Below are 26,758 nucleotides of genomic sequence, written 5' to 3' on the forward strand. Positions count from 1 at the left end.
GTCATGATCCCAGGGTCACAGGATTGAACTCCGCATCGCGCTCCCTGCTCAGCGGGAAACCTGCTTCTCCTTCTCCCACTCCCCCTGCTTGTGTTCGCTCTCTCGCTGTGTTTCTCTCTGTCAAGTAAATAAATAAAATCTTTAAAAATAAAAAAAAAACACCAAGACTAATAAAATGTGAAATATTTTAGAAAAATATTCTGGATTATGAGATTCTTACATTTGCTTCATCTATGAAGGGGCCTTAATAAACTACTAAATCTAATAATCTAATAAAACCCAGAAAGGAACAAATTATGAAAAAAAGTTTTATATATTATATCTTGAACCTAGATATTTGAGAAATTGTGATTAATAATCCGAACATCAAAAAGTGAAACAACTATTTGGTAACTGAAATGCCTATTAAATTGAGGTGGCATGCAAGCAATGTATAATTTCCCAAACTGAAAACATTACATTAAATATAATCACACTTGTTAATTCAACTCATGTTTAAAATAACCTTTAAAGTATTATTCAAATCAGGTTAATTTAGTCATAAAATGATTAGGTCTAAAAAGATCAATTAAGATGAATATGCATGTCCCGGTACCTAGAATCCCCCATTAATTTTAATTTAATAGTAAATGTATATAAATAAACAAGTGAGTTGACTATAAATGACATAGAATAATAAAATAGTTCAGATCATAAGTATGAAATCAGGAACTAACAGCAATAAAAAATTTATATTCAAAACAATAGATTTTTCTGTAAATTTGTATCAGTAGTATGATACTAAATCAATATAGTTTCCAGTGACTTCATTCTTATCAATCTATCTTAAGATGATCTTTTATTTATTTAAAACAATTCCCTCATCTTCAACTGTATCTTTACTGTAACTTCCAAATAATACATTTTGCAATGAATATTTTCCTGTCTTGTGCTTTATTGCTTCATGATATTAAGGTAATAGAATTAAGAAAATAGCATTTTCATAATAAACTCTTCCTATATTTAATCCATTTCTAAATTCTTCCTTTGGAAATTGAATTGCTTAGATTCATCTTGATCATTAATATCATTGGTTCTTTCCCCCTCAGTGAATTCACTTACACACAGGAAAAAAAAAAAAATTATACTCATCAGGTTCAGTATGATATTTTATTGACATTAATGTTATGAATTCACATAAACTTTGATGTCAGTACTTACTAACTTTAAGAAGAGAATACATGACAAATGAAAAGCATTTTGCTAAGATCGTGATATTTCATAGTTTCGACAGCATCTGCATGATTAGCAAAATTGACAGTGAATGTACGTTTGAATATCCCCGATCCAGTTTTAGGACCTCAAAAAGATAGCCTTTAGTTTTCAAGGTTCTCTGCTAAAAACTGCATTTTGTAAATAATTTCCAAAAATTACAGGCATATCCTCTGGCAGATGTCACTTTTAAAGTAACGTTTTCAATTTTTATTTCTCTTAGATTAGAACTTTGTAACTGGATTTCTAGGTACCTGAATAATGATTAAGTCTGTGTCCACTGTTGAAGGAGCAAAGAGCCCTTATCATTTAATAATGGTATCATTGTTGTGATGTTGTGACAATGTTGTGGCATTATTGTTAGTTGTTAAGTGTGATGCATCATGATTAAAAAGTGTACTAGCACTAATCCTTGTGTTTTTCGGGTTCTGTTTGCACTTTCAGAGACAAGGAAATAGCATGGCATGAAACATGGCTCAGTTCTATTACAAAAGGAATGTGAATGCCCCCTACAGAGATCGCATCCCTCTAAGGATAGTCCGAGCAGAATCAGAGCTCTCACCATCAGAAAAAGCCTATTTAAATGCTGTGGAAAAGGGAGATTATGCAAGTGTCAAGAAATCCCTGGAGGAAGCGGAAATTTATTTTAAAATCAATATTAATTGCATCGATCCTCTTGGAAGAACTGCTCTCCTCATTGCAATTGAAAATGAGAACTTGGAGCTCATTGAACTACTTTTAAGCTTTAATGTCTATGTTGGAGACGCTCTATTACATGCTATCAGGAAGGAAGTTGTTGGAGCTGTTGAGCTGTTACTGAACCACAAAAAGCCCAGTGGAGAAAAACAGGTATGTGCCAGAGCACCGTTTTTGACAGATTTTCCTTGCAGAAGGTTTCTGTGGATATTCAAATTCTCTCCAGATTTTAAGAATTAAAAGCATGGAAATCAGAACTCTTAAGATAGAGAGCTAGTGGCAGCTAACCACGTCATACCCTCCGACAGTTCCTAGTACTTGTGCCCCCTGCCCTGGCAAATCAGACCTTTAGGGAGAACTAAAGCAAAACAAAGGAGCCCACGGCGGCTTTGCCTTCATTGGAAACCTTTCTATGTAATGCCCAACCTAGAACGAACGCTGTTTGAGGCTCGAATCTGTGCGTGTGGGTATTTTTCCTCTTGTCTTTTCATTTCCAACATTCTACCACAGCAAGCTGAATCCGTTTGCTGCTTTCCTGTTTAATCTGTTTGCCTGTTCTGGGATTCTGCATCGTACTGCAAAAGTGAATTGGATCACCTAAGTTTGATATTGTTCATTAGCAAACTCTAGTGGATTCTTTTAAATTGAGGCAAATAAAAACAAAAAAGGATTACTAGAAAATAACTAAACCCTGGCTATAGATTTAACAGTATGCCAAAGTGTAGCTATATCTTAGTGTCATCGGTAGAAAATACACTCAAATGGCACATAATTCTACAATGTGTGGGTTTTTTTTTCCCTATCTTCCTATTTTTATTGTTGTTCTTTGGCTTTTTTTTTTTTAACCACTAAGTAAGTGGAGAAATCATAAAAAGGAACGAATAAGGGATCTGTTTTTGTCTGTCTAGACCCTTCTGTCTGTGACTGCCCTGTATCTGAATTGTCTATTGGATCCCTTTTTCCTCTCGCACTGAACTCTTCACTTCCCTGCAAGTCCAATTGACTAATTGCAAAGACATTGCACATACTGCAGTGGCTCAAAATCTGCCTTTTAAAATAAAATCTTCAAATGTGTGTGATTCCACTCTAGCCATTTCTGCTGTATTGGATAATGTGCAACCTCTGCAAAGGACAGACTGTTTAAAAGCTACATTCTTTTAAAGCCAGCTCTGCTGTAGCTCCTGTTATCTGTTTTACTGGAGGACTTTTATCTGAATCCTTGCCATTTTTAGCAGAACAACTTCACGGCTGGGTGTCTCCTGAAAAAAAATAACAACGACAAAACTCTTGCTGTGTTGTCAGAAGCCTGTGTTCTATGGTACATTTTTATGCCTGCCCACCATTCACCCTTTCCCCTTACCCGAGCCCAAGCTTTCAGAAAGCAACACTCCACAAGGACAATACTTCTCTGCTTGTTGCTTTACTAGCTTTTTTGTTGTTGGTTTCATATCCCATTGTTTGTATGTTACCTTCCCATTATATCGCTAAAATTTTACCGGCAGAAAATTCACCTGTTGCATCTATCCTTTCAAACTTATACAAACGTTGACAGGAGTGGGCAGGTCATGGTAATAGCTAAAGATATATGTTATATCCCAGGCTTTTACCACCAAGGGAAGTGCCCGACACAGATAGGAATGAGTAGGAGTCTGTTTTCATCTGTGTAAGTTCAGGTGCGGCTTTTGTCACCTTGTGATTTTGAAATTTCTTCCATAGTCATACCCCATGTTTTCTAACAACAACGACCTAATATTGTACACCCTCTTGCTTATGTCTAAATAGGGGACCATGAGACAGATGTTGTGACTGTAGTCTAGATCATTTTAGATTGCACCAAGTCTATAGAACAAACTTGCCATTAAGTGTGCTTTTTACATTTATTACTAAGTAACTTTAGCTCTGTTTTCTAGAGAACACTGGCCATACATTTCAATGTCTCTTTAGCAAATGACATTTGTGCTGGCCAGAGTAATTTGGTGTCTGGAAAAGATATCTGCTATTATGAGAGTGTTTGTTGGAAGATATTCAACTTCTGAGCTCAACACTAGTCTCACAAGTAGGTCCTGGCTCCTTACAGGCACTTGATCTGAACCCTGGTTATTAACAAAAGGCAGTAAAGGTTTGCATTCGTCAGGAGTCAGAAATATCTCAGGCTATGTGTTTCTGGAAGATTTCTCTTGTATCTATTTGCTGGCCAAGAATTTTCCTTTTATATTTTTTTGTATTCTAGAATTCCTCTTCAGTGAAGGCACTAAGAATAAACAAAAAAAAATATGTATCTTTTTGTTTGAACTTCATCATTTTGAAAGAACAAAACCAATCTACCACAGAGGTCTTGGTGCATTGTTGTTAGAACATAATATGTATATAATGTAGCACACAAAAGATGTTCTCTGGGCGGGGTGTGGGGAATACAGTAAATCCCATTAGAGCTTGACTGTTTGTTTATCTGTGACTGACTTACTTAGATAATACATCTCTCAGGTACAGCCAGCATGTTTTGGAGTAAGTTGCTGTAAATCAGTGCGTTGTATGTAGCAAATATGTTTTTGACAGGAATTTTTTTCCCTTATAAATTGTAATTTCTTAGATGATTCTTGTGATTGTTGTAAGCCATTTTGTGTATTATTATAATTTGCTGAATTTCTAGTCTCATGGGCATCCCCCAAAGACTCTGGGACACATTGCCATTAATTCTGTTGAGATCACTAAAGCCAAGTGTTTATACCTGAAAACAATAATATTCAAGTGGACAAAATAAACCTAACTTGTCCTGAAATGAGTCAAGAACGAGGATATAATATAAAAATTATACAAATCTGATTATTAGAACACTTACTTAAGAACTTAAAATGTGGGCACCTGGGTGGCTCAGTTGGTTAAGCATCTGCCTTCGGTTTAGGTTATAATTCCAGGGTCCTGGGATAGAGTCCCACATGGAGCCAGGCATCTGGCTCCCTGCTCAGTGGGGAGTCTGCTTCTCCCTCTGCCCCTCCCCCATCCATGCCAACTCTCTCTCCCCCTCTCTCTCACAGACAAAGATAAATAAATAAATAAATTTTTAAAAAAGAACTTAAAAAGTGACAAATGTGGATTAGGAAATACACTCTTCTTTTGTAAGTTTGTCACATATTCATTTCTTTGTCTGGAAGAAGATGCAGTGTGTGGTGGCATCCTGAAGTCATAGGAGCTGTGAGTTTCAGATTAGTTTGTGTACATTCTCCAGAGCACAATTTACTATTTGCATATGCTTATTGTGCCTGGCCTTGTGCTGGATGCTAGGGAGTAGACATTGTTCCTATTCCTCGGAGTCTGAAGGTCTAGTTGTGAAGAAGGACAGGAAAAATATCATGGGAATATGAATAAGCGTGATCACAATGGAAAAGATGAAGGAGAAATAAACTCTTAGGTATTGACTGGATTTCGTAAATACAAACTGTTAGTGGGTAGGGGACATGAAGGGGTAGGAGAAGGGCCTGAAGAAGGAGGAGGAAGGCTGTTTAAGGGTGTATACCTGGAAAAAGTTAACTCCATTTGCTAGGATCGAGACTATAGGACACGGTCTATAGGACCTGATTGAATATACTCAGTTTTTTATTTTGTTGAAATTGACACCTAGAAGGCAATTCGAAATTTTGGACTTAAAGGGGTCTGGGATTGATATATAGATGATAGTGAAGACTTTGAAACCTCTTGTCTTCCTATTACTCTGACATTGATTTCCTTTTCTTGCCCTTATAAATTGTTTTAATGTTTGTGGTTGTTAGCCTATTAAAAGATTTTCTCAATGCAGCATCTAACAAAGGTATTTCAGTTTTGCCAGATAAATAGATGGTCATAGATCATTAAATATTTCCTTCCATATTTAATGTAGACCAACATAAATCAGGGTATTGAGTCCTAGTGTTTTATTTTTATTTTGCTATTAACAAATGGAAAGAGTAATATTTCATTTCTTTCATACAGTAGACAGCTAGAGAAAATGTGATTCCCTACACTAAGGAGGAAGATGGAACATCATGTATTTTTTTAAAATTTTATTTATTTATTTGATGGAAAGAGACACAGCGAGAGAGGGAACACAAGCAGGGGGAGTGGGAAGGGGAGAAGCAGGCTTCCTGCTGAGCAGGGAGCCCGATGTGGGGCTCGATCCCAGGACCCTGGGACCATGACCTGAGCCGAAGGCAGACGCCCAACGACTGAGCCACCCAGGCATCCTGGAATGTCATGTATTCTTACTGGGACTGTTCCCTTGTTACCATCATTACTCTGATATTCTCTGATAATTTTATTGACCTTTTCTTTAACCTTCTGAGTACCTTATTTCTCTACAGGGAATGACGGAGAGTGGCTTCTCAGCCCCAGTTTTGAGCCAATTGATTGGTTACTTGACTTTTAATTATTTCTAACAGACCTTTCTCTTTGATGTCATCTCAGACTAGATTCAAGGCCACATTCAATTTCAGTTTCAGCTGCTTCAGTACATGTCTATCAGAAACAGAGCTTTCTTTTCCATTCTCCACTTAGAAAGTGGTTCTCAGTCTTCAGCACCATTAGAATCACTGGAAGGGTTTAGTAAAACACAGATTGCTGGATCTGCTGGATCCCACCCCACCCGCGGTCTCTGAACCAGCAGGTCTGGAATGAGACCCCGGAACTTAGAGTTCCCACAAGGACATAAGGGATAGTAATGCTGCTGGTCAGGAGACAGCACTTTTAGAACCACTGACTTCGAGGAAGTTGAAAGTTACAGAATGACTGTGATTGTGTATTTTATGTTAGGTGTGTATTGAACTATGCCATGCTAACCTGGCTTTCGGGAGATTTCAGTTAATACCCTTAAATATTAATGATTAAGTGATATTTATTATATGAGAGTCTCCCAATTTCACTAATATGTTTATTATACTTTTCCATTCTTTGGGAAGAAGATTTCGCTAAACATTACTGATTAGCTTAACAGTTAAGCCTTGAGTATTTCATTCGAAGAAATTTATTTTAAAGCTCTCTTAAAAAGAATATCAAATTTTTGGAGCCACCTGGGTGGCACAATTGGTTAAGCGTCTGGCTCTTGATTTTGGCTCAGACCATGATCTCAGGGTCCTGGGATCGAGCACCTTGTCTGGCCCCATGCTCAGCGGGGAGTCTGCGTGAGGATTTCTCTCCCTCTCCACTCTTTCCTCCACTCACTCTCTCACACACTCTCTCTCTCAAATAAATAAATAAATAAGTCTTTTAAAAAAAGAATATAGATTTTATAACTTCAAGAGATCTTGGAGATTACCTAACCGAATCACTTTATTTTACAAAAAAGGGAAAAAGGAACCCAGTGGAGTTGGTATTTGACCTGACTAAAAGGACTTATATAAATTAATAGCTAGAAAATGAAACTTGAGATAATCTGAATGATGATGATAATTGTCATTATAAAAGCAATAATAATACTAGATAATATTCATTAAGCCTTTCACTGTGCTAGAAATTGTGATAATTTTGTACGAAGGTAGGTGTTATTTTTATTCCCATTTATAGATGGGGAAATGAAGGCATAAAAAGGTAAAACTGACATGTTCCAGACTACAAAGTCAGGAAATCAGTGCTGGAACTTAAGAGTCATGAAAGATAACTGTATGTTCTCAAGTTGTAGCCACCACACCAATATGAATGGGAGTAATTTAAATCATTACTCATCCTAATACGGGATAAGAGATAAATTTAAAAGAGTCTCTAGATCTCCATATTCAGGAGAGCCTGAGGATCTCTATCTTGAATATTATAATGTCATTTATAATCTGGTTGCCCAATAAATAGGAATAACAAAGTCATTCGAAGCTGGGAAGTGCTGGGAAGGAGCAGAGTTGAGGGATAGAGAAGCTGACTTCAAGCCCCATTCACCACTTGCTAACAGGACAAATCTCTCAATCATTCTGAGCCTTAGTTTTCTCAGTTGTTAGTTAGAATCATAGTATGAATTTATTTGCTTCTTAAAGTCTGGTGTTCAAATTCTATAAAAGTATCTTACAAAGTAACATATAATAATAACATACTATACTGTTACCACTGTATTATGCCATAATCTGTCTTCCTGCTGACAAATATCTTAATGACACAACGCATGTCGAGAAGATGAAGTTAAGTGTTGGCAATTTACCCTGTAAAGTGCATGACTTCTTTTTTAATTTGAAAAATGTGATCATTGGAAACCCTATTCAGAGAGAGCAAAGGAGAATTTAATTCAGTTTACTCTTTTCCTTTTCACTTCAGTGCATGTAGGGGAACATTTTTTTAAGGAGTTTCAGTAGACTGGCTGCTTCTAAAGTCACTACTTGTGACTTTAGAAACAGTGCCCATTATGTGATCAGAAAATCAGAGTCTGAAATAAGAGATTGGCATTAGCATATTTTGGTTTTTTTAAAAGATTTTATTTATTTACTTACTTGAGTGGGGAGGGGCAGAGGGAGAGGAAAACAGAGAATCCCAGGCAGACTCCATGCTGAATGTGTAGCCTGATTCCAGGACCCACAGATCATGACCTGAGCCGAAATTGAGAACCACTTAACCGACTGCGTGCACCACAAGGGGCCCCCGGCATTAGCACGTTGATGCAAATATAGATTCAACCTAAAATTAAAGAACTGCTGACTAAAATTAAAGAACATTTTTTTCAATCAATATGGCTACTAATAAATAAATCTCTGGCTATTGGGCAGAGAACTATGTTCTTAAAACAAATCTAAAATTTTCAGATTGAAACCATTTGTTTTCTGCCTCAAGACTTAAGATACCCTGAAAAATTTACTTTTAACTTTTGCATTCATTTCATTTTCCTCATTGGGCTTTGGAACTAGTAAATTTGCCTTCCTCAGTCCCGTGAACTTCCTATGATGCCTCATAAATGAAACTGTTTGCTAAGACAATCTGTACGCCCTAGTCTTCAGAGCACTCCTTGCAGAATGAAAACATTTACTTTCCTCAGTAGTTAACCAACTGAGGTTACCCTTTTCTCTGTTTTTATTACAGCCTGGATATCGACAGTAAGTGAACGGAAATATATGTTTAACCATAATCTTATGAACTATCAAAATTCAGAGAGCAAGACTGAGAGGAAAAGTGGGCAAGAGACAGAAATAAAGTATTTAAGATGTTCCCCCTCAAAAATACTTATCCTATTGTGTGACATAGTAGATAAATAATTAATTATACTTTCTTTCTATTCTGATTTAAGCTGTCAACAGGAAAGTTGTTTATAATATTGCCTAAATCTACCATTAATATGGAAAAGCTGAAACTTATCCCTAACTATATAAAGTAGTAACCAATATAAAGTATGTTTTATTAACAAGTACTTTGAAAGTCTAAAAATTAAATTGAGTCTTATTATTCCACAGCAAGGAGTTTAAAAGCTACTATAACATTGAGCACAGATTGTGTTTAGTCCCCTGGCAAATGGCAATCATGAGAGATATGAATAATTCTGTCCTAAGTGGAAGAATTTTTATAAAAAGTAGCCTATGTCGTACTGTTAAGATGACGACGTGGCATAAGCTAACTGGTCATTCTGACTCATCATATAATGCACCATTTAACTTCCATAGTTACACTGACATTTTATTCTTCTTGAAGACCAGCCAATTATAAATAATCCCTTTGAAACACATGCCCTTGCTTTTTCCTTTCAGCATATCACACTTATTATGAAAGTAAAATAATAACAATCATTAAATATGTTTGGAACCCACAAAAGAAAAGGGATTTTAGCCTCTTCTGAAAATCAAGTGAAAAAAAAAAACACAAAACTTCAAGCAATTGAACAAAACTCCAAGCATTGAGACATTTCCATTCTACAGTGTGAATATATAAGGGGCGCCTGGGTGGCTCAGTTCGTTAAGCATCTGCCTTTGTCTCTGGTCCTGATCCCAGGGACCTGGGATCAAGCCCTGCATCAACCCTCCCCCCATGTGCTCTCTCTCTCTCAAATAAATAAATAAAATCTTTAAAAAAAGAAGAATATACGAAATAGAGCCCTTACTCCCCATTTTTGGACAGAGAAGGAGTGAGATATGGTGAAGAGAGTTGAGAGAGAGAAAAATTTGGATATAAGTCCTGTTTTATCATCTCGGGCAAATAATTTAATCTTTAGGGTCTTGACTTGCTCATAAAGAAGAGGGGGATTATAGTCCTTACTCAGCAGGTTGTTGTAAACATTAGCTAACACCCCAAAGTGCCTACATTAAGAGAGTTAGCTCAGTAAGTCCCTCCACCTTGATACCATTTGATCATTTTATATTTATTAAATTAAATTTAATTTAAAGTGTGTATATGCATTGAAGAGGCTAAATATTCCCCAAAGCAAATGTGTTGTGAAGTGTTAGTGCTAGTATGAAGAGTGAGTTTATGTTAAACTTAAAATAAGAGAGATTGAAGCTGATCTTTGAAATATGAGCTTTGGTGAAAAGCTTTTTTGGAGTCATTTTTATTAAATCCCCCCAAACCGTTAGAAATGTTGTGATGAAATCTAAAAATAATAACATGATGTCTCAGCAAACAATGTATTCATTGAACTTACTTAATTATAGTAATTTAAAAAATTAATCACCAAGGAATCACAGTGAGTCATTTAACAATTATAATTAATCAAATAGATAAGGTGTTAATATAATTGGGAATTATAAAAAATATCTATTATGACTAGAATGTCTCATAACTGTCTTCAAAATGCCCTCTTTTTTTTCAACTTACTATATTGACTTATTCTCTGATTAGATGCAAAATAAGTAAAATTTTATTACTGTAAAATCTGAAACATAAGAAAATGAGGATTCAAGTAGTGTGGAATTTTAAATGTTCAAGAACCAATTTTTCAAGCAGTTAGAAAGAGTGCTTTCATTTTCATTACCACAATTTTTTCTTTATGCAGTAATTTTCTGGATCAGTTAACTTCTAGAAATATCAATGTTCCAAGTCACTGTTGTTTGAATCATGTATTAGAAACACTTGACAATAATTCTAAACTACGAGCTTAGAGCATGGGAGGACCAATTTATACACTACCTAGAGGAATGGGTGGTTTATGCCAGATAAGAGAAATTCATAATTACAAATTTACCAACTGAATCCATAGCTTTTTTCCCCTTAAATGAGATCATGAGTGAGTGGAGTCAGATTTAACTTTGCAGGAGCCTCACCCCTCATGTGTGTAACCTAATTGCAATATTCCTCCTTGGTTTCTGGATTTTCCTGGGGGAAATACATAGATTTGTTTGATTTGGAGATACCGGCTTAATTGTTAAGCAATTCTACTACCATTAGTTATAAATGTGAACTTTTAGTACAATAATATCATGATGAATAAAGTATAAATTAGAAATAATTATGCATTTATTTAGACTTTTTTATGTGTATTACTCCCTGCTCAAAATGTCAGTGAATCCTCAGTTAGCAGTATATTGACTAATTTTTCTCAAAAAAGTACATAATCTGAAAAAGCAAATAGGTTAAATGCATTTAACCATTTAATAAATTTCTATTACATTATACTATAGTGGTTGTAGATCAAAGGATACTAATAAAAATTGTTAACAGTAATTGGGCATTTCAGTGTGCCAGGCATTCTCTTAAGACCATTTTACATTGTTGTCTCATACATCAGGAAATTGAAGCTCAGAGAAATTAAACAATTTTCCAAGGGAAGTCTGATTGTAGGTGTTCTGTGTTCATGGTCTTTACTATGCCAAACTACCTGGTTGCTTTGGCCATCAGATATATCCAGCAAGCTCCGCCCTTCAGAACATCCATAACCTAGGAGTACAACTTGGTCTTCGAGCAGCATAGAAAGATCTCTCCATGTCCTGACTCCACAGATGCATCCTGAAATTCCTTCATACCAGGCTCCTCATTCAATTTTAAGTGCCTTTCAGTTAACGATTTAAAAAAACTGGTCATCTGATGTCCTCAATTCCCCTTAGATTGTTGTAGGAAAAGACCAGCAGTAATGAGGGAACAGTGTTCGCACACTGAGAAATGGCTAGCAAGAGTTGAGACAAGCATATTAACAGGAGCGTAGACAATGACACGTCAAACAGAGCTCATCACAGCATTACCCTGTGCTTGGCCAGACACAGAGGTTGAGGGCCCAGAGAGGAGCTCGTCTTGGAACCTGACCAGGAGTCTGCAGAGAGGGACCCCGCCTCCTAGACTGGCAGAGGTTATTTTGCAGACAGCACAAATCCTTTTCCTCATTTATGTGTGCGATAAATTGTGAAACTTTGATGGAATGAAATATCCCTCTTGTTTGTTACCGTCATAGCCTATACACCCCTTTATATTTCTTAGAACGTTATGTTGAAAATATGTATCACTTTTCCTACTTAGTGAACTTCACAATACCAAGAAGTATGTGTGCGTGTGTATACACACACACACACGTATATACACACACATACGTTTGTTCATGCACGCACACACCCTTCATAATAAAAAAAAAAAGGAAAATGGAACTGGTTTTCTTAAAATCATAGATAGTTGTTTAGGTTTGGAAGAGATTCTAAAGGTTATCTAGTGTGATCACTGTTACAGTGTTTATTATTTGTACTAAGCACAGGTAATATAGAATCACTATATTATTCCTGATAGAGAATCACTGTCTTCTGCTCCTTCTTCAACTCTGCTGTAGCAGAGCAGAGGAGGACAACTCAAGATGAAAAGACACAGGAAAGTTAGTAGAATGGTTTGGCTGAGCAAAGTTTCAATAAAGGGATCACGTACTTCCTCACTTACTCTTTTATTCTGTTGTTTTTAAGATTTCGTTGTCTGCAACTGTGACCAAAATATTATTAAAATATGTTCATAGAGTAAACGACTTTATAAAAAATATGATCACAAAGAAAACCTTGACCGCAAGGAATCTAATCTAGCAATCGATTGCCACTTCGAGATAAATAAAAGTAATAATATATAATATGCATCCTCATCTATTTTGTTTTCTATACAATACAGATTTCTAGTTGCATTTAAAACTGCATTTTTGTGAGAGTAGAGGAATAGTGCCCCTAATGTCTAAGAAATATCTGTATTTGATTATGTAAGACACAAAAATTGAAAAACCTTAACATTAGTGAAAGAAGGAACTAGTATCACTGTGTTTCCATAAAATGATAAAAGTGTTTAAGTATTCAGTGGATGTGAGAAAATATAATACATTGGCATATTAGATGAATTTTTGTATATAATAATGTGATATACTCTTCACTCTAAATAGAACCAATATAAAATATTTTTGCTTTGTACATATATATAACTATTAGCTCTACCAATGAAATGCTTAAGTTTTTAAAATTTTTATGTAATAAATTAAGTAATATTAAATGTTGCTAATTCATATCTCTCTGGCATACTTTATTCTAGAATATCAGTGCCCATTAATCCTTTATCATCTGAGGAGCTTTTGCTTCTTCTGGCCTGACCTTAAATGACCAGTCTTAGAAAAATACACTTTAAGTAGATTCCATTGAGTGCTTTTCAGCCTAAACTTAATGTCTAAACTGCAGGTAGTAATCATTAAATCATATGTTCCAGAAACACCCGTTTTGGATGAATTTTACTTTACTATACCATGTTCTACTTAACCCTGACCTAAGCTGCCTCATTCTCTCAACCAAAAAAGCAAAGATTCAATATCTAATTTTGAAATCAGAAAGAATTAAGAACAATTTTATATCATCCTCATCGCCCCACCACACACACACACACACACACACACACACACACACACACACTGACTCCTGGAACCATCACCTTATACAGGTATGAAAAAAGTGAAGCTTAGAGTCCAGGAAATTTGCCAAAGATGACAGATTATCTGTTCTTGAGCCAGGTGTAAAATTCGGTTTTTGTCTAGAATCAAATAGAAACATTTGTCATAAACATCACTTTAATTCCACTTTAAATATTTTGTGGAACAAGGAAAGACATGTAAATATAAATAAGTGTTTTAAGGCTTTGTTTTGCATAAGAAGAAATATTTCATGGTGGGAAAAGCTTGGGTTTGGAATCAGACTGGAATCCAAGTCCTACTTCCACTCTTTCCTACTTGTGTGAGCCAATGGTTATCTTGAACGTGAAAGGGAAAGGGGTAATGGCTACCTCTCACAATTATTATGTGAATTAGAAATTTGAAATATTTCATGTAAAGTACTTAATGTATTTACATTTGAAGCAGTATCATCATCATCATCACTCATCATCACACCCAAGAAGCATCTTCATACAAGAACCAAGCATGCCAATTCGATCTAAAGATTCACATTTGTATCACATTTCTAAGTTTTTATGATAAGGTTTCAAATATGCTAAAATAGACGTTGGGAGTCAAACTTGTTGAATTCTGGAGATGAAATCTCTTGGGAGGGGCACCTGGGTGGCTCAGTCGTTAAGCGTCTGCCTTCGGCTCAGGTCATGGTCCCAGGGTCCTGGGATCGAGCCCCGCGTCGGGCTCCCTGCTCGGCGGGAAGCCTGCTTCTCCCTCACCCACTCCCCCTGCTTGTGTTCCCTCTCTCGCTGTGTCTCTCTCTGTCAAATAGATAAATAAAATCTTTTAAAAAAAAAAGAAAAGAAAAGAAAAGAAAAGAAAAGAAATCTCTTGGGAAAAGCTTCCTGGAGATCCACATAATGGTTAGGAGGCCTGTGAATCCATAAGAGGTTGGATGGAGCCAAGAAGCTCGAGCCTTACTTCAACCAGGTCTAGAAGTCAGGAGAGAGGAGATTGGCCAGGCTTATAAAACCACAATGAAGTCTAAATAAATATAAACATGCCATTAATTATCAAATAAAATGTAGTTTCACTCTGAATAAAGAGAAAGAAAAGGAAAAATTATGATAAAGGAAAATGATTGGAGATGATCCCTTAGAAAAAGCAGATCACATTTTTTTTTATCACATTTAAGGAAAAGACTGCCACCTGGTGAATATTTGAGGCCGTTAAAAATACATGTTATAGTTTTAAACATCTGGCATGAAGTTAAAAATTAGTCATATACTTCATTCTTCTTTATTTTTTCAGTAGATTAAAGTTTTTGCAGTCTGCAATACTAGCAGAGGTCTTGTTAAGCACTTAAAATTACAAGTTTCCATGAAATTTGTCTATTTTTATCTGATTTTATTAACTGGTACAACTGCATCTTTTATAGATCACCTAATTCAGATTGAAAGTGACGCCCCAAAAAAGCAAACAAAAATTTATAAACAGCATGATCTATACTTTTTTGGATTCCTTTTTTACTTAATTGTATAACAAAATGGCAAAAAAGATATTTTAAGATTACTATCATGCAAAAACATCCCATTTGTTACAGAAAATCTGATCTGAAAGCAAAAAGCAGGAGATCATTTTTCATTGTATAACTAGCTCTGTAGTCGGAGGCTGGTTTAATTTCCCTGGAACTTCAGCTCCTTCTGTATATTTCACCTGGGGCATGATAAATGAGGAATTAATCCCCAATGTTTTCATCTTCCAGTAAGATGAAAACATATATATATATATATATATATATATATATATATATATATATGTATTTGACACGTTTAAAATAGAGGCTAAGAAGTCTTTTAGCAGACTACTACAGAACTCATAAATTGCAGATGGTCTTTCTTTTATCTCAAGATTCAAGTTCACTGCTAAAGGAACTCAGTGGAGGAAAGAAAGAAATGATTCTTTCCCTTTACATGTACCTTTCTCAACAGTCAGTCAAAAATCTAAGTGATATTTTCTTTAGTTGTGAGCAGAAAAAGCCATCATTCCATTAAGAGGAATAAGGGTGCCCATCACTTTTCTCTTACCTAGAAAGCTCTGCTACACTCTTCTCACTGTCAATTCCTAGAATTTTTCCAAGTGTTATTTCGGTTATTTTTATGCAATCTCGAAGAAGAAGTTTTAAAAAAAAAGTTATTTCAGTAGCACTGCTTAGTTTTATAGCCATATTTTTAATCTTGAAAGATAGGTTTTGTGGCCTCATCTTGCTTAGATGCTTACTGATACAAACACATTATGTGATATTGATAGATCTTGTATTCCAATTTAATTTGCTAATTCTTTCTAATGAAGCTTTTATCTCTTTAATTTGTTGCATCATGTGATCACTACTACATAAATATAAAAGCTTGTCTGAACTGTTGATGTTGCATTTGGGTCTTTTACAACAAAGTCATTTTTCATTCTGTTCTTGTATGGTGATGGTCTTTGTCGGTTTACTTACTTCTTGATTTTATGAATTTCAGTCTATTTCTTGGGCATAAATCACTCTCCAAACCAAATCCAATCCTGGTCTTATTTTCTTCTACCGGCTACAGAATATTATGTACATCATCAGTATTAAGTAACAGCTTGCCAAATAGATGGTAGATGGATGAATATGGCACATTAAAAATCCCCATCATCACTCATAAAAATAAACTAATCAAAGAACAATCTGGCAAGATAAAATCAAACACCAAAGAGCTGCGAGCCTTAATTAAGGTAAAATACTCATTTGGATCATTTTCAGAATGAAAACAAGATTATTAATATCTTTGTTCTGAAATTTTCTGGGAAGAATTTTTTTTTTTTAATTTGGCCCCTATTTCAGCACAAGCCCTGTAGGATTGTGAGGAAGTATAGCATTCTGAGGAGCCTCACCACATTTTGAAAAGTCAGAAAGTCGAAGTTACACATAAAGCATGCAGATTTCCTTGCAGCGATTGCAATATTTCCATAAAAGCCTGTGATTGTTAAAAAAATATAAAGCACACTTCCAATTTTCTATAATATATATTCTATAACATATCTAGATAGATAGATGATTAGATAGATAGATAGATAGATAGATAGATAGATAGATAGATACATAAGCCATATCTCGGGGTAGTGTGTTGATTTTTTGTTTTCTGCTTTTGTACTTTTGCTTTTTTAAAAATCTTTAGGCAGTAAGGACACATAGCTATTGTAATAGGAAAATGTCAATGCTTGTCTCAAAGATCATAATACTTGTGCACACCACAACAACAAAATGCAATCAATGAGAAGGAAATTATTAAATATATGGGCAGGTTAGTCATCAATATAAAGTTAGCATTGTGTCTTAGAAGTATTTAATTATACTATTATAATAATCAATAAAAGAGACATAAAATTTAGGAATCTTATACCTACTCAATAGACCAGTTCTTTTAGTATTCATAAATTGAAAATTTTATTTAGTATTCCTAAATTTAATTTCCCTATTATTAACTGAAAAATTAAAACTTTTACAATTGTAATAATCATCTCTATCTTCATCTTTAATATTATAAAAGTAAAGCTTACTTTCTCCTCTTTACGTTTATAAATCACTACAACTCTGTCAAAGCACTTTTATGTTAAGTTCACTCGATCCTGTGCTTCGACAGGCATTGCTGTTGAATGATGTGCTGGGGCCCACACCAATGGTGGATGAATCAAAGTCTCCTGACTCCTTAGCTTCTGTTTTGTTTTTGTTTTTGTTTTTGTTTTTGTTTTTAAGATGTATTATTTTGAAAGATTGCTGAGCAGGCGAGTGGGGGAGGAGGCAGAGGGAGAGAATTTTAGAGCAGACTCACGGCAGAGCACAGAGCCCTAGGCAGGGTTTGATCTCAGGACCCATGAGATCATGGTCTGAGCCAAAACCAAAAGTCAGATGCTTCACCAACTGAGCCATCCCGGTGCCCCTCCTCTGCTCCTTTTAAGCTGACTGATCCAACCACAGCCCCAGCGGTACCCAATCATAACCACCAGGCATTCAGACTTCGGACCTCTAAGGTTTCACTAACTTATAGCCACTCGTGTCTTCTTAGCTTTAGCTGCTGGTTCCGTATTTTCACTTTGCTTCTCCTCTCTCATGAGGATCATTTTGGTTCCCTGCTTGGCATTTTGGACCAGCATGTTTTTCATTAAGACACATGATCAATTTAATTTGCAGCATCTCTCATTGCCAAAAAAGGACCCATATGACATTTTTTAATTATCTTTTCTGTTTAATAGGTGCTGTGACTGAGAAAAGCCCTTAGAGTGAATTTTCTGCTGGTAGCATAAATTCTTTAACAGCATACACTTTCACATTGCCATATTAGATTGGTGAGACCTTGTTCCGGTATTTCCACCTTACCCACATTTGATATTCATCAGTCAAAGTGGATTAGTATGTAAAATTCAAGTCATCTTCCTGCCACCCATGCTCCCCAACCAACCTGGAGGACATAATCTAGTGCTATGTCCCTAAGTGCCTCAGGTCACTTGACAATTACAGGCAAACTTGTTTAAATTTAACAGAAACTAAGACATATTTTACTCCACAGAGCCTTCATTGAAATCTAAAACCACAGGAGTTGACATCTACAGTAACTCATGTGCAGCACACTTTAAATAAAACTAATGAAGAAAAGTATAAAACCGAAAAAAATAAAGATTAACCTTGCTGTGATTTGTAATTTCTGGAAGATTTGTTTTAGTTCAAATTATCTCTGTAATAATTTAATGGTACATATTCCTTAAAATAAAAATATATTGAAGAGAGGACTGTATAAAACATGACAATTGATAAAAAATAATTCTATCTGGGGCGCCTTGGTGGTTCAGTCAGTTAAGCGGCTGACTCTTGATTTCAGCTCAGGCCCCGGGATCGAAACCCACATGGGGCTCTGTGCTCAGAATGGAGTCTGCTCCAGGATTCTCTTTCTCCCTCTGCCCCTCCTCTCTCTCTTTCAAATAAATAAATAAATAAATAAATAAATAAATAAATAAATCTTTAAAAACACTAAATGATAAATCAACAAAGGACAGTAACACAATTATGTAATCTTCTGTATTTTATACTCCATCAGTAATAATGCAACAAGCACATTTTATTTTTGTTGAAGCTGAGTACTTTTGGAATGCAGTTTAGCAACGTTTAGCAAAAGCAAAGAATACAGATACATATTTAATCACTCCTTCTTTCAGGTATTCAAAAAGGACATGATAAAGTAAATTACAGTATATTTTTAATTCAAGTATTTTACAGTCATCACAATGATATTTAATAGACTTAAAATCTATCAAGGGATAAACAAATAGAAATAACAAACTGAATTCCACAAGGATTAAATCAATAATATTGCAATTAATTTAAAATATAATGTGAGGGGCCCCGGGGTGGCTCATTCAGTTAAGTGTCTGCCTTCGGCTCAGGTAATGATCTCAGGGTTCGGAGATCGAGCCCCGCATCAGGCTCCCTGCTCAGCAGAGTCTGCTTCTCCCTCTGCCGCTCCCCCTGCTCATACTCTCTCTCTCTGTCAAATAAATAAATAAATAAAATCTTTTAAAAATTAAATATAATGTGAATACTAAATCTCTTACAAGGGCTAAGAGTGTGCATGTGGACAAGATTTTCTCAGCTGACAAGTAAAGCGGATATTTAGCCTGTACAAAACTCTATATGCATGGCATACATTCTCATGAATGAATGAGATTCATTGAATGAATTAGTGCCTGGGCTACACTGAACAATGTTGGGGTGGGGGGAGGACCAACAGATTTGATTAGTGAGATGAAACTGACATTAACAATCTTTCTAGTAAAAATTCACACAAAAACTATAACGTGGAAAATAATAGAAATTAGTATGATTGACAAAATGAGGTTAATAAATTTAAGAAGAATGATGGAGAAAAACAGGTGAGCTCTACCATTCAAAGAACAATTATTCCAATCTTTCAAAAACAAATTCTAATATTATGAAACTAGTATAACTTTGGCATCAAAACCAGAAAAGGACAATATGAGAAAGGAAAATTATGGCCCATCAAAAACATAAATGCAAAAATCTTCAGGATTACATTAGAAAACTCTATTGTGCCTTAACAGGTAAAGAAGGAAATATACGATTATCTCACTACATGCAAAATAAAAAAAAATAAATAAAGCATTGGGTAAATTTATATCTATCCATGATAGGAAAAACAAAACAAAACAAAACAAACAAACAAATAAAAAACCAACTGAGCAAACCAGAATAGAGCAAACAAAAGACTTTCCTTAACTTGATTGAGAGAATCTACCAAAAACCTGTATTTTATGTCATTCCAAATAGTGAAATAAACATTCAGATTAATATGTTACAAAATAAGAATTCTCATTATTGTTCCTTCCATGCAGCACTTTACCGAAGGCTCTATTTTGAACAACAAAAAAAGTAAAAGTAGAAGATATAAAGACTAGAAGCGGGGGTGCCTGGGTGGCTCAGGGGGTTAAGCATCTGCCTTCAGCTCAGGTCGTGATCCTGGGGTCCCTACTCAGTGGGGAACCTGCTTCTACCTCTCCCTCTGCCCCTCCCGCCCACTCTTGTGCTCTCTGTCTCTCACAATCTAGCTCTCTTTCTCTAAAATAAATAAAATCTTAAAAAAAAAAAAGACTATGGGGCGCTTGGGTGGCTTAGTTGTTAAGTGTCTGCTTCGGCTGAGGTCATGATCCCAGGGTCCTGGGATTGAGCCCTTCATCGGGCTCCCTGCTCCGTGGGGAGACTGCTTCTCCCTCTCCCGCTCCCCCTGCTTGTGTTCCCTCTCTCACTGTGTCTCTCTCTGTCAAATAAATAAATGAAATCTTTAAAAAAATTAATAAAAGACTAGAAGAGATAAAAAGCATATTCAGATATTTTGTCTACATAAAAACAAAATATAATCTATGAATTATTAATTAGAAAGTTTATGAAAGCCATGGTATGAAACATTAATATAGACAATCCAAATGCATTCGAGACAATAATCCAAGCTGGTGTATACATCATTACATTCACATTATATGTAAAGATATAATTATACAAATATATAGTACATACTTATAAAAAGAGAACATCTTCAGCAGTAACAAAAAATTAGGATATATCTGACATAATATGTGCAGGAGCTTCAAGGGAGAACTTATAAAATGTTGTTGAAAGCCCCTTCATTTCTAACTGAAATCTGAGTCTTCCTTGCGGTACCCATCACCCACTGGGCCTTGTTCCTAATTGGCTTTTTCCCACCATTGGTTGCTCCTTTTTTTCTAACCCCTCCAACCCCCATTATAGTGTTCTATAATATAGTATTCTATATACTATACTATTCCCATTGCTTAAATATTTTGGCCTCAGATTTATGGTCACACTTCTCAGCAATGACCTTACCCAAATTCTCTAGTGATAAAAAAGCAGGTAATCCTAGAATTACACTGGCTTCTTTAACCTACTTTTCTTCTTCCCAAACAATTATCTGGAGCTCCACCTTACCTCAGCCACCCACTCCCACGGCCATACCAAGAATTGTTATCCTCATTAGTGATACCATCTCTAAGGCCACAGTTTCTTTCTTGCTCACTCTACCTAATGTCACACGCTAAACTTCCCTTGAGCCCTCACCCCTCATGATGTCACTTCCTTGACTAAAATTCACTAGTCCATCATTGAAGCCTGTCATCTAAAGACAAGTTTTCCTTCAGTACTTTGGTAATTATTATCTGGTAAAATTCCATATCTGCACCCAGATAACCAGGGAAGCCTTAAGAAAAACATAACAATTTCAACTACTTTCACTCTAGATGTTTGATCACCGACTTCAACTTGGTACTTTATGGTGTCCAGCAATCCTTCTACATTTCCTGGTTATATACAATCTTCTACTTTCTTAGATGAGGAGTTCATTTTTTTTTCTCTCTTTCCTCAAACACCCGACATGTCCTTTTTCTCAGATGATGCCCTCGTTTCTTATTTTATTAAGAAAATAGAATCAGTCATGATAGAACTTACATATGCTTCCACCACCATACCTACCCTAAAAATATGCCTTATTATTCCAGGATTTCACACTATCCCTGTGTTTTTCAGTATCCTCTACTGGTTCTTCTTCATCTTCTCAGCCTTCAAGATTTAAAACGTCAGAGAGTTCAAATTTCTAACTTCTCTTTTCCACCAACACTCTCCTCTCACTTGCTAACTGACATCCAGGCTTATAGCTTTAAATACTCTTTGTATGCTGATGACTCTCAAATGTTTATCTCTGCATTTCTAATATCTTATACTTAACATGCAAAAATCCAAAAGTAGTGATCTGAAGGCATACAATGCACCCCAATGTTTATAGCAGCAATGTCCACAATAGCCAAACTATGGAAAGAGCCAAGATGTCCATCGACAGATGAATGGATAAAGAAGAGGTGGTATATATATACAATGGAATATTATGCAGCCATCAAAAGGAATGAAATCTTGCCATTTGCAACAACGTGGATGGAACTGGAGGGTATTATGCTGAACGAAATAAGTCAATCAGAGAAAGACATGTATCATATGATCTCACTGATATGAGGAATTCTTAATCTCAGGAAACACACTGAGGGTTGCTGGAGTGGTGGGGGGTGGGAGGCATGGGGTGGCTGGGTGATAGACATTGGGGAGGGTATGTGCTATGGTGAGTGCTGTGAATTGTGTAAGACTGTTGAATCACAGATCTGTACCTCTGAAACAAATAATGCAATATATGTTAAAAAAAAAAGAGAAGAAGAGAGTAGGAAGGGAAAAATGAAGGGGGGATATTGGAGGGGGAGATGAACCATAAGAAACTATGGACTCTGAGAAACAAACTAAGGGTTCTAGAGGGGCGGGGGTGGGGGGATGGGTTAGCCTGGTGATGGGTATTAAAGAGGGCATGTATTGAATGGAGCCCTGGGTGTTATATGCAAACAATGAATCATGGAACACTACATCAAAAACTAATGATGTAATGTATGGTGATTAATATAACATAATAAAATTTTTAAAAAATGCAAAATAAATTAGAGAAAAAAGAACCCAATCTTCATTGTATCCCAAACCTCTTTTTCCAGAGTGTTCTCAGTAAGTTGTGATTCCATCTGTCTAAGGCAGGATGTTTAATTATCACTGATCTCTCTTTGTGATCTTATAGCTCATATCCAATATTCAACTCATTAGCAAATTCCACTGGTTTTACTTTCATAATATTGAACCACTTCTCCAAACTTTCACTGCAATTTGTTCCAGCCATCTGAGACTCTTGCCTTGATTATTGCAAGTCTTACTTTATCATTATTAGTTTTCCCTGCTTCCACCTCTGTTACCCTTGGTCCATTTTCAATGCAGCAGCATAGCATAGGGAGTCAGATAGTGTTACTCCTTTGCTCAAGATGCCCCAGTGGTTTCTTGTTTCACTAGAAGTAAAAGTCAGAGTCCTTAAAATGGATTAAAATACATCTGCTGCCCCTCACTTACTACTTTTTATTTAACCTTGTCTTTTACTAATTTTCTACTTGCAAACTGTACTTCCATGAAATTGGCCAAATACCTTAATCATGCGCATGCCTCAGGATTTTTGCCCCTGCTGTTCTCTCTTCCAGGAATGCTCTGCTCTTAGATATAAGCTGAGTGCTGTCTTTCTCCAACCTTCTATTCAAATGTCATCATACCAGTAAGACTTCCCTGTCGTGCCTCGATAAGCAGCAATCTCGCCTTACCTCTGGAGCTCTTCATTTCCTCTTACTCCACTGTATTTTTGTCTATGGCCTCTACCATTTGACATTCATCCATTCATTGATTTACTCAACCACTTGTTCATTCATGTTGGATGTCTTTCTCCCTCCTCTCTTTCTAGAATGTAAGTTGAATGAGAACAAGGATTTTGTCTGTTCCATTCATTGCTATATTTCCCACACTTTGAAAAGTGATTGGCATAAAATGGTTGCTCAGAAGTATTACTAAATGGCTAGATGAATAAAAATTAGCACGTATAGATTATAATGAACACGAGGAGAACAGCTAACGTACAGGGAATACATGTATATAGGATGAGAAGAATACAGGGCACAGGGAAGGAACAATGTTCAAAGGATAAATAAGGGAATAGAATCCCATCAGTGAGACTGAGAAAGAATAACTAGAGAAAATAATGATGTTAGTGATAATGATGATTTAATCATAACAGATTATGTTTTATCAAATATTATATGCAAAACACTTTTACATTCATCACCACTCTTAATCCTTAAATGAACGCTATGAGGTAAAGACAATAATCATCCCCATTTTACAGATGAGAAAATTGAAGTTTGGGGGGATTAAATAATGTTTCCAAAACTACAAATGAATACTGGGACAGTGTTTGAGGCCCATACACTATCATACAGAGAAAATAGAGTTGTGGAAGGCAAAGGATGGTGACTTTCAAAAAGGACACTGTGATAAACACTGTCAAGTGAAATTAAAACCAGAATCGTTGATCAGAATTAACATGTAATTCTTATAAAATTAAGTATACGCTTGGCCCATTAGCCAAGTAATGTTTCAAGTAGTATCTTCAACAAATAAAAGGTTTTGTGTAGATATCATTTAATAGGTCCCCTTTCAGTGTAACAGATATAAAGAGAGACAGTTTTTAAATTAAAAGTGATGTTTGTGAGCTAAATGATCTAGAAGTTAGTAATAACAATCTTCTAATAACTCTAGTGCTTAAACCTAGCCCAAGCTGGTGGTGATTTAAATCTATTTGTTTGCTGTCTCTTTAGGAGTTGAAGTAGATTTTCCAGTTCTTTATCCAAGATGCAAGTAGTATTTAATAGTTATTTATGATCTATCTGCAGCAGTACATAATAAAGGGCACATGCCATTTTAGGAGATACACAGCTTAAATTTTCAGTAACGAAAAGTACGTGTACCAAACTGTGATATCTACACTTACAAACTTACTTGCCGGAAAATTACTGCTCTACCTTTCGGATGAATCAAGCACTATAATTGGGACTGTGTTTATGTGAGGAGAAACAAATGGAAGTGGCAAAACCGAACAAGACTGTTTTCTGCTCTTTCTCCAGCCCTAGGCTTGTCACATAACACTGGTGCCTTCCCGTTATTTCTTGATTTATAGATTACAAGGTGCTTTCACATCTCGTCTTCACCACAACCCTCTGAGAGTTACCTTTGAAAGGGCTTTGATATATAGATCTCTGGGCTTATTCTCCAATGAGAAATATCTTGAATAAATGTCCACATTTCAAAATGGGAAAATGGAAACACAGAGAAGTTAGCTGGCTTTGTCATTTGCACACAACTAAAAGTGGTGGAGGCCAGATTTAATGCCTATCTTCTTTCTCTTGATGCCTGGGCAATTTCCAAGATCTCGCAGCTGCCTTATGAGAAAGACGGATAGCCTATTGATGAAGAATTTGGACTCTGGAGTCAAGCTGCATGGGTCTCCTTGTGACCATGGGCAATCTATTTAATTTCTTGAAGGCCTATTGTCCTTTTTCTAAAAAGGGGATGATAATCATAACACCTACTTCCAAAAATGATTTTCAGGACTTTAATTAGTCCTTAGCTTAATTGCTGAGGCATGCAAAGCTCCTAGCACAGGACATTGGTACATCATGGGCGCTCTATACATGTTATTATTGCCTGTGTCACTATAATCAGATTCCAAGCATATTTTTTTATTAATAGTGTCAATTAGATAAATGATTTTCGCCATATCTTTGTTCATTCGGTTCAAGTATGTATGGTATCCAAATTGTCGAATTATATTTGCTGTACTTCATACACCTATTCAAGTCAATACAAACTATATCTACTTGCTGGTATTTTTAATTAAAAGTATCCTTTAAGTTGGCTGACAGTAAAAATATATAGCCAAATAAATGTAAAGTGAATACTAACTCTAAAAAAGTAAAAATAGTTACTGATATTACAGGATTTATACTGGAGGTGTCACAGACCAAAGCGTGGGGAAAGTTATCTGCAGTTTATAAGAGACCCGTTAAAGGAGGTAAGAGAATCAGAAAGGGTGTAATATGGACGCCTTTCTCACTGTTCTTACAAACTCCCTTTTTGAAAATGGCTATTTCTGCCTTCTTGTAAAAAGCAAATTATAATAGCTTCCCTTTCCCCCGCCTCCAAGTAAGGAGAAAATGGCAGGTTAATGACAGTTCAGTTTTACTAGAGGGCATCATAGCAATGATGACATTTAAGTTGGGTTTTGAATGTTTAGTAGAATTTGATAAATGGGAGGGAACAAGAAAACAATGACAGGAATGTTTGAAGCTGGAATGATTATGCCATAGGCCACATGCGAGGGTGGAGTAAAGTAGATCTTAATACACAGAGTTGGATCTAATTATAGGCATCTTTGTTTATCAAAAAGTAGCTAAGGTATAATTAGGTGATACCAAGGACAGTGTGTGATATAGATTCTCAACTAACGTTTAAAGAACTTAAACAAGGAGCCTTTATGTAAATAATTATGCTACAGCTCTCCAACAGGACAGAATGAAACCTCAGGGCAATCCCTCCAGACTGATAGATACAGTATTAATTCTAGTTCAGATTATCTAAAGCACTGTAACATTTCATATAGGGATATGCCACAAGCTGTGCGACGTTTTCTCTTTTGGAAAACATTCAGGTATACCCCAATTTCTACCATGACAAACAATGATGAAATAAATATAAAGAAATATTCTCATGGAGGGGCGCCTGGGTGGCTCAGTTAGTTAAGCGACTGCCTTCGGCTCAGGTCATGATCCTGGAGTCCCTGGATCAAGTCCCGCATCGGGCTCCCTGCTCAGCAAGGAGTCTGCTTCTCCCTCTAACCCTCCCCCCTCTCATGTACTCTCTCCCTCTCATTCTCGCTCTCTCAAATAAATAAATAAATCTTAAAAAAATAATATTCTCATGGTAATTGTTTCTCCGTAGGAAAGTTTGATTAAGCACCAGATACTTTCCAACAAGGCTGTTGTAATTCATATTGCTCTAGG

The 26,758-nt window shown here is 35.9% G+C and overlaps 1 protein-coding gene across 9 annotated transcripts in view; it reads left to right on the forward strand.

The window, feature by feature from the left end:
* TRPC4 (transient receptor potential cation channel subfamily C member 4) overlaps nucleotides 1-26,758 on the forward strand; it is a 199,976-nt gene that overhangs the window by 50,101 nt on the left and 123,117 nt on the right. For all 9 annotated transcript variants that reach the window (XM_027589174.2, XM_027589170.2, XM_027589178.2 and 6 more), the window contains one exon: nucleotides 1,696-2,100. In XM_027589174.2, coding sequence (XP_027444975.1) covers nucleotides 1,723-2,100 — 378 coding nt within the window. In that variant the 5' untranslated portion in view covers nucleotides 1,696-1,722. The remainder of the gene's footprint in view (nucleotides 1-1,695; nucleotides 2,101-26,758) is intronic.

The sequence above is a fragment of the Zalophus californianus genome, chromosome 3, assembly GCF_009762305.2.
Source record: "Zalophus californianus isolate mZalCal1 chromosome 3, mZalCal1.pri.v2, whole genome shotgun sequence".
NCBI classification, from domain to species: Eukaryota; Metazoa; Chordata; class Mammalia; order Carnivora; family Otariidae; genus Zalophus; species Zalophus californianus.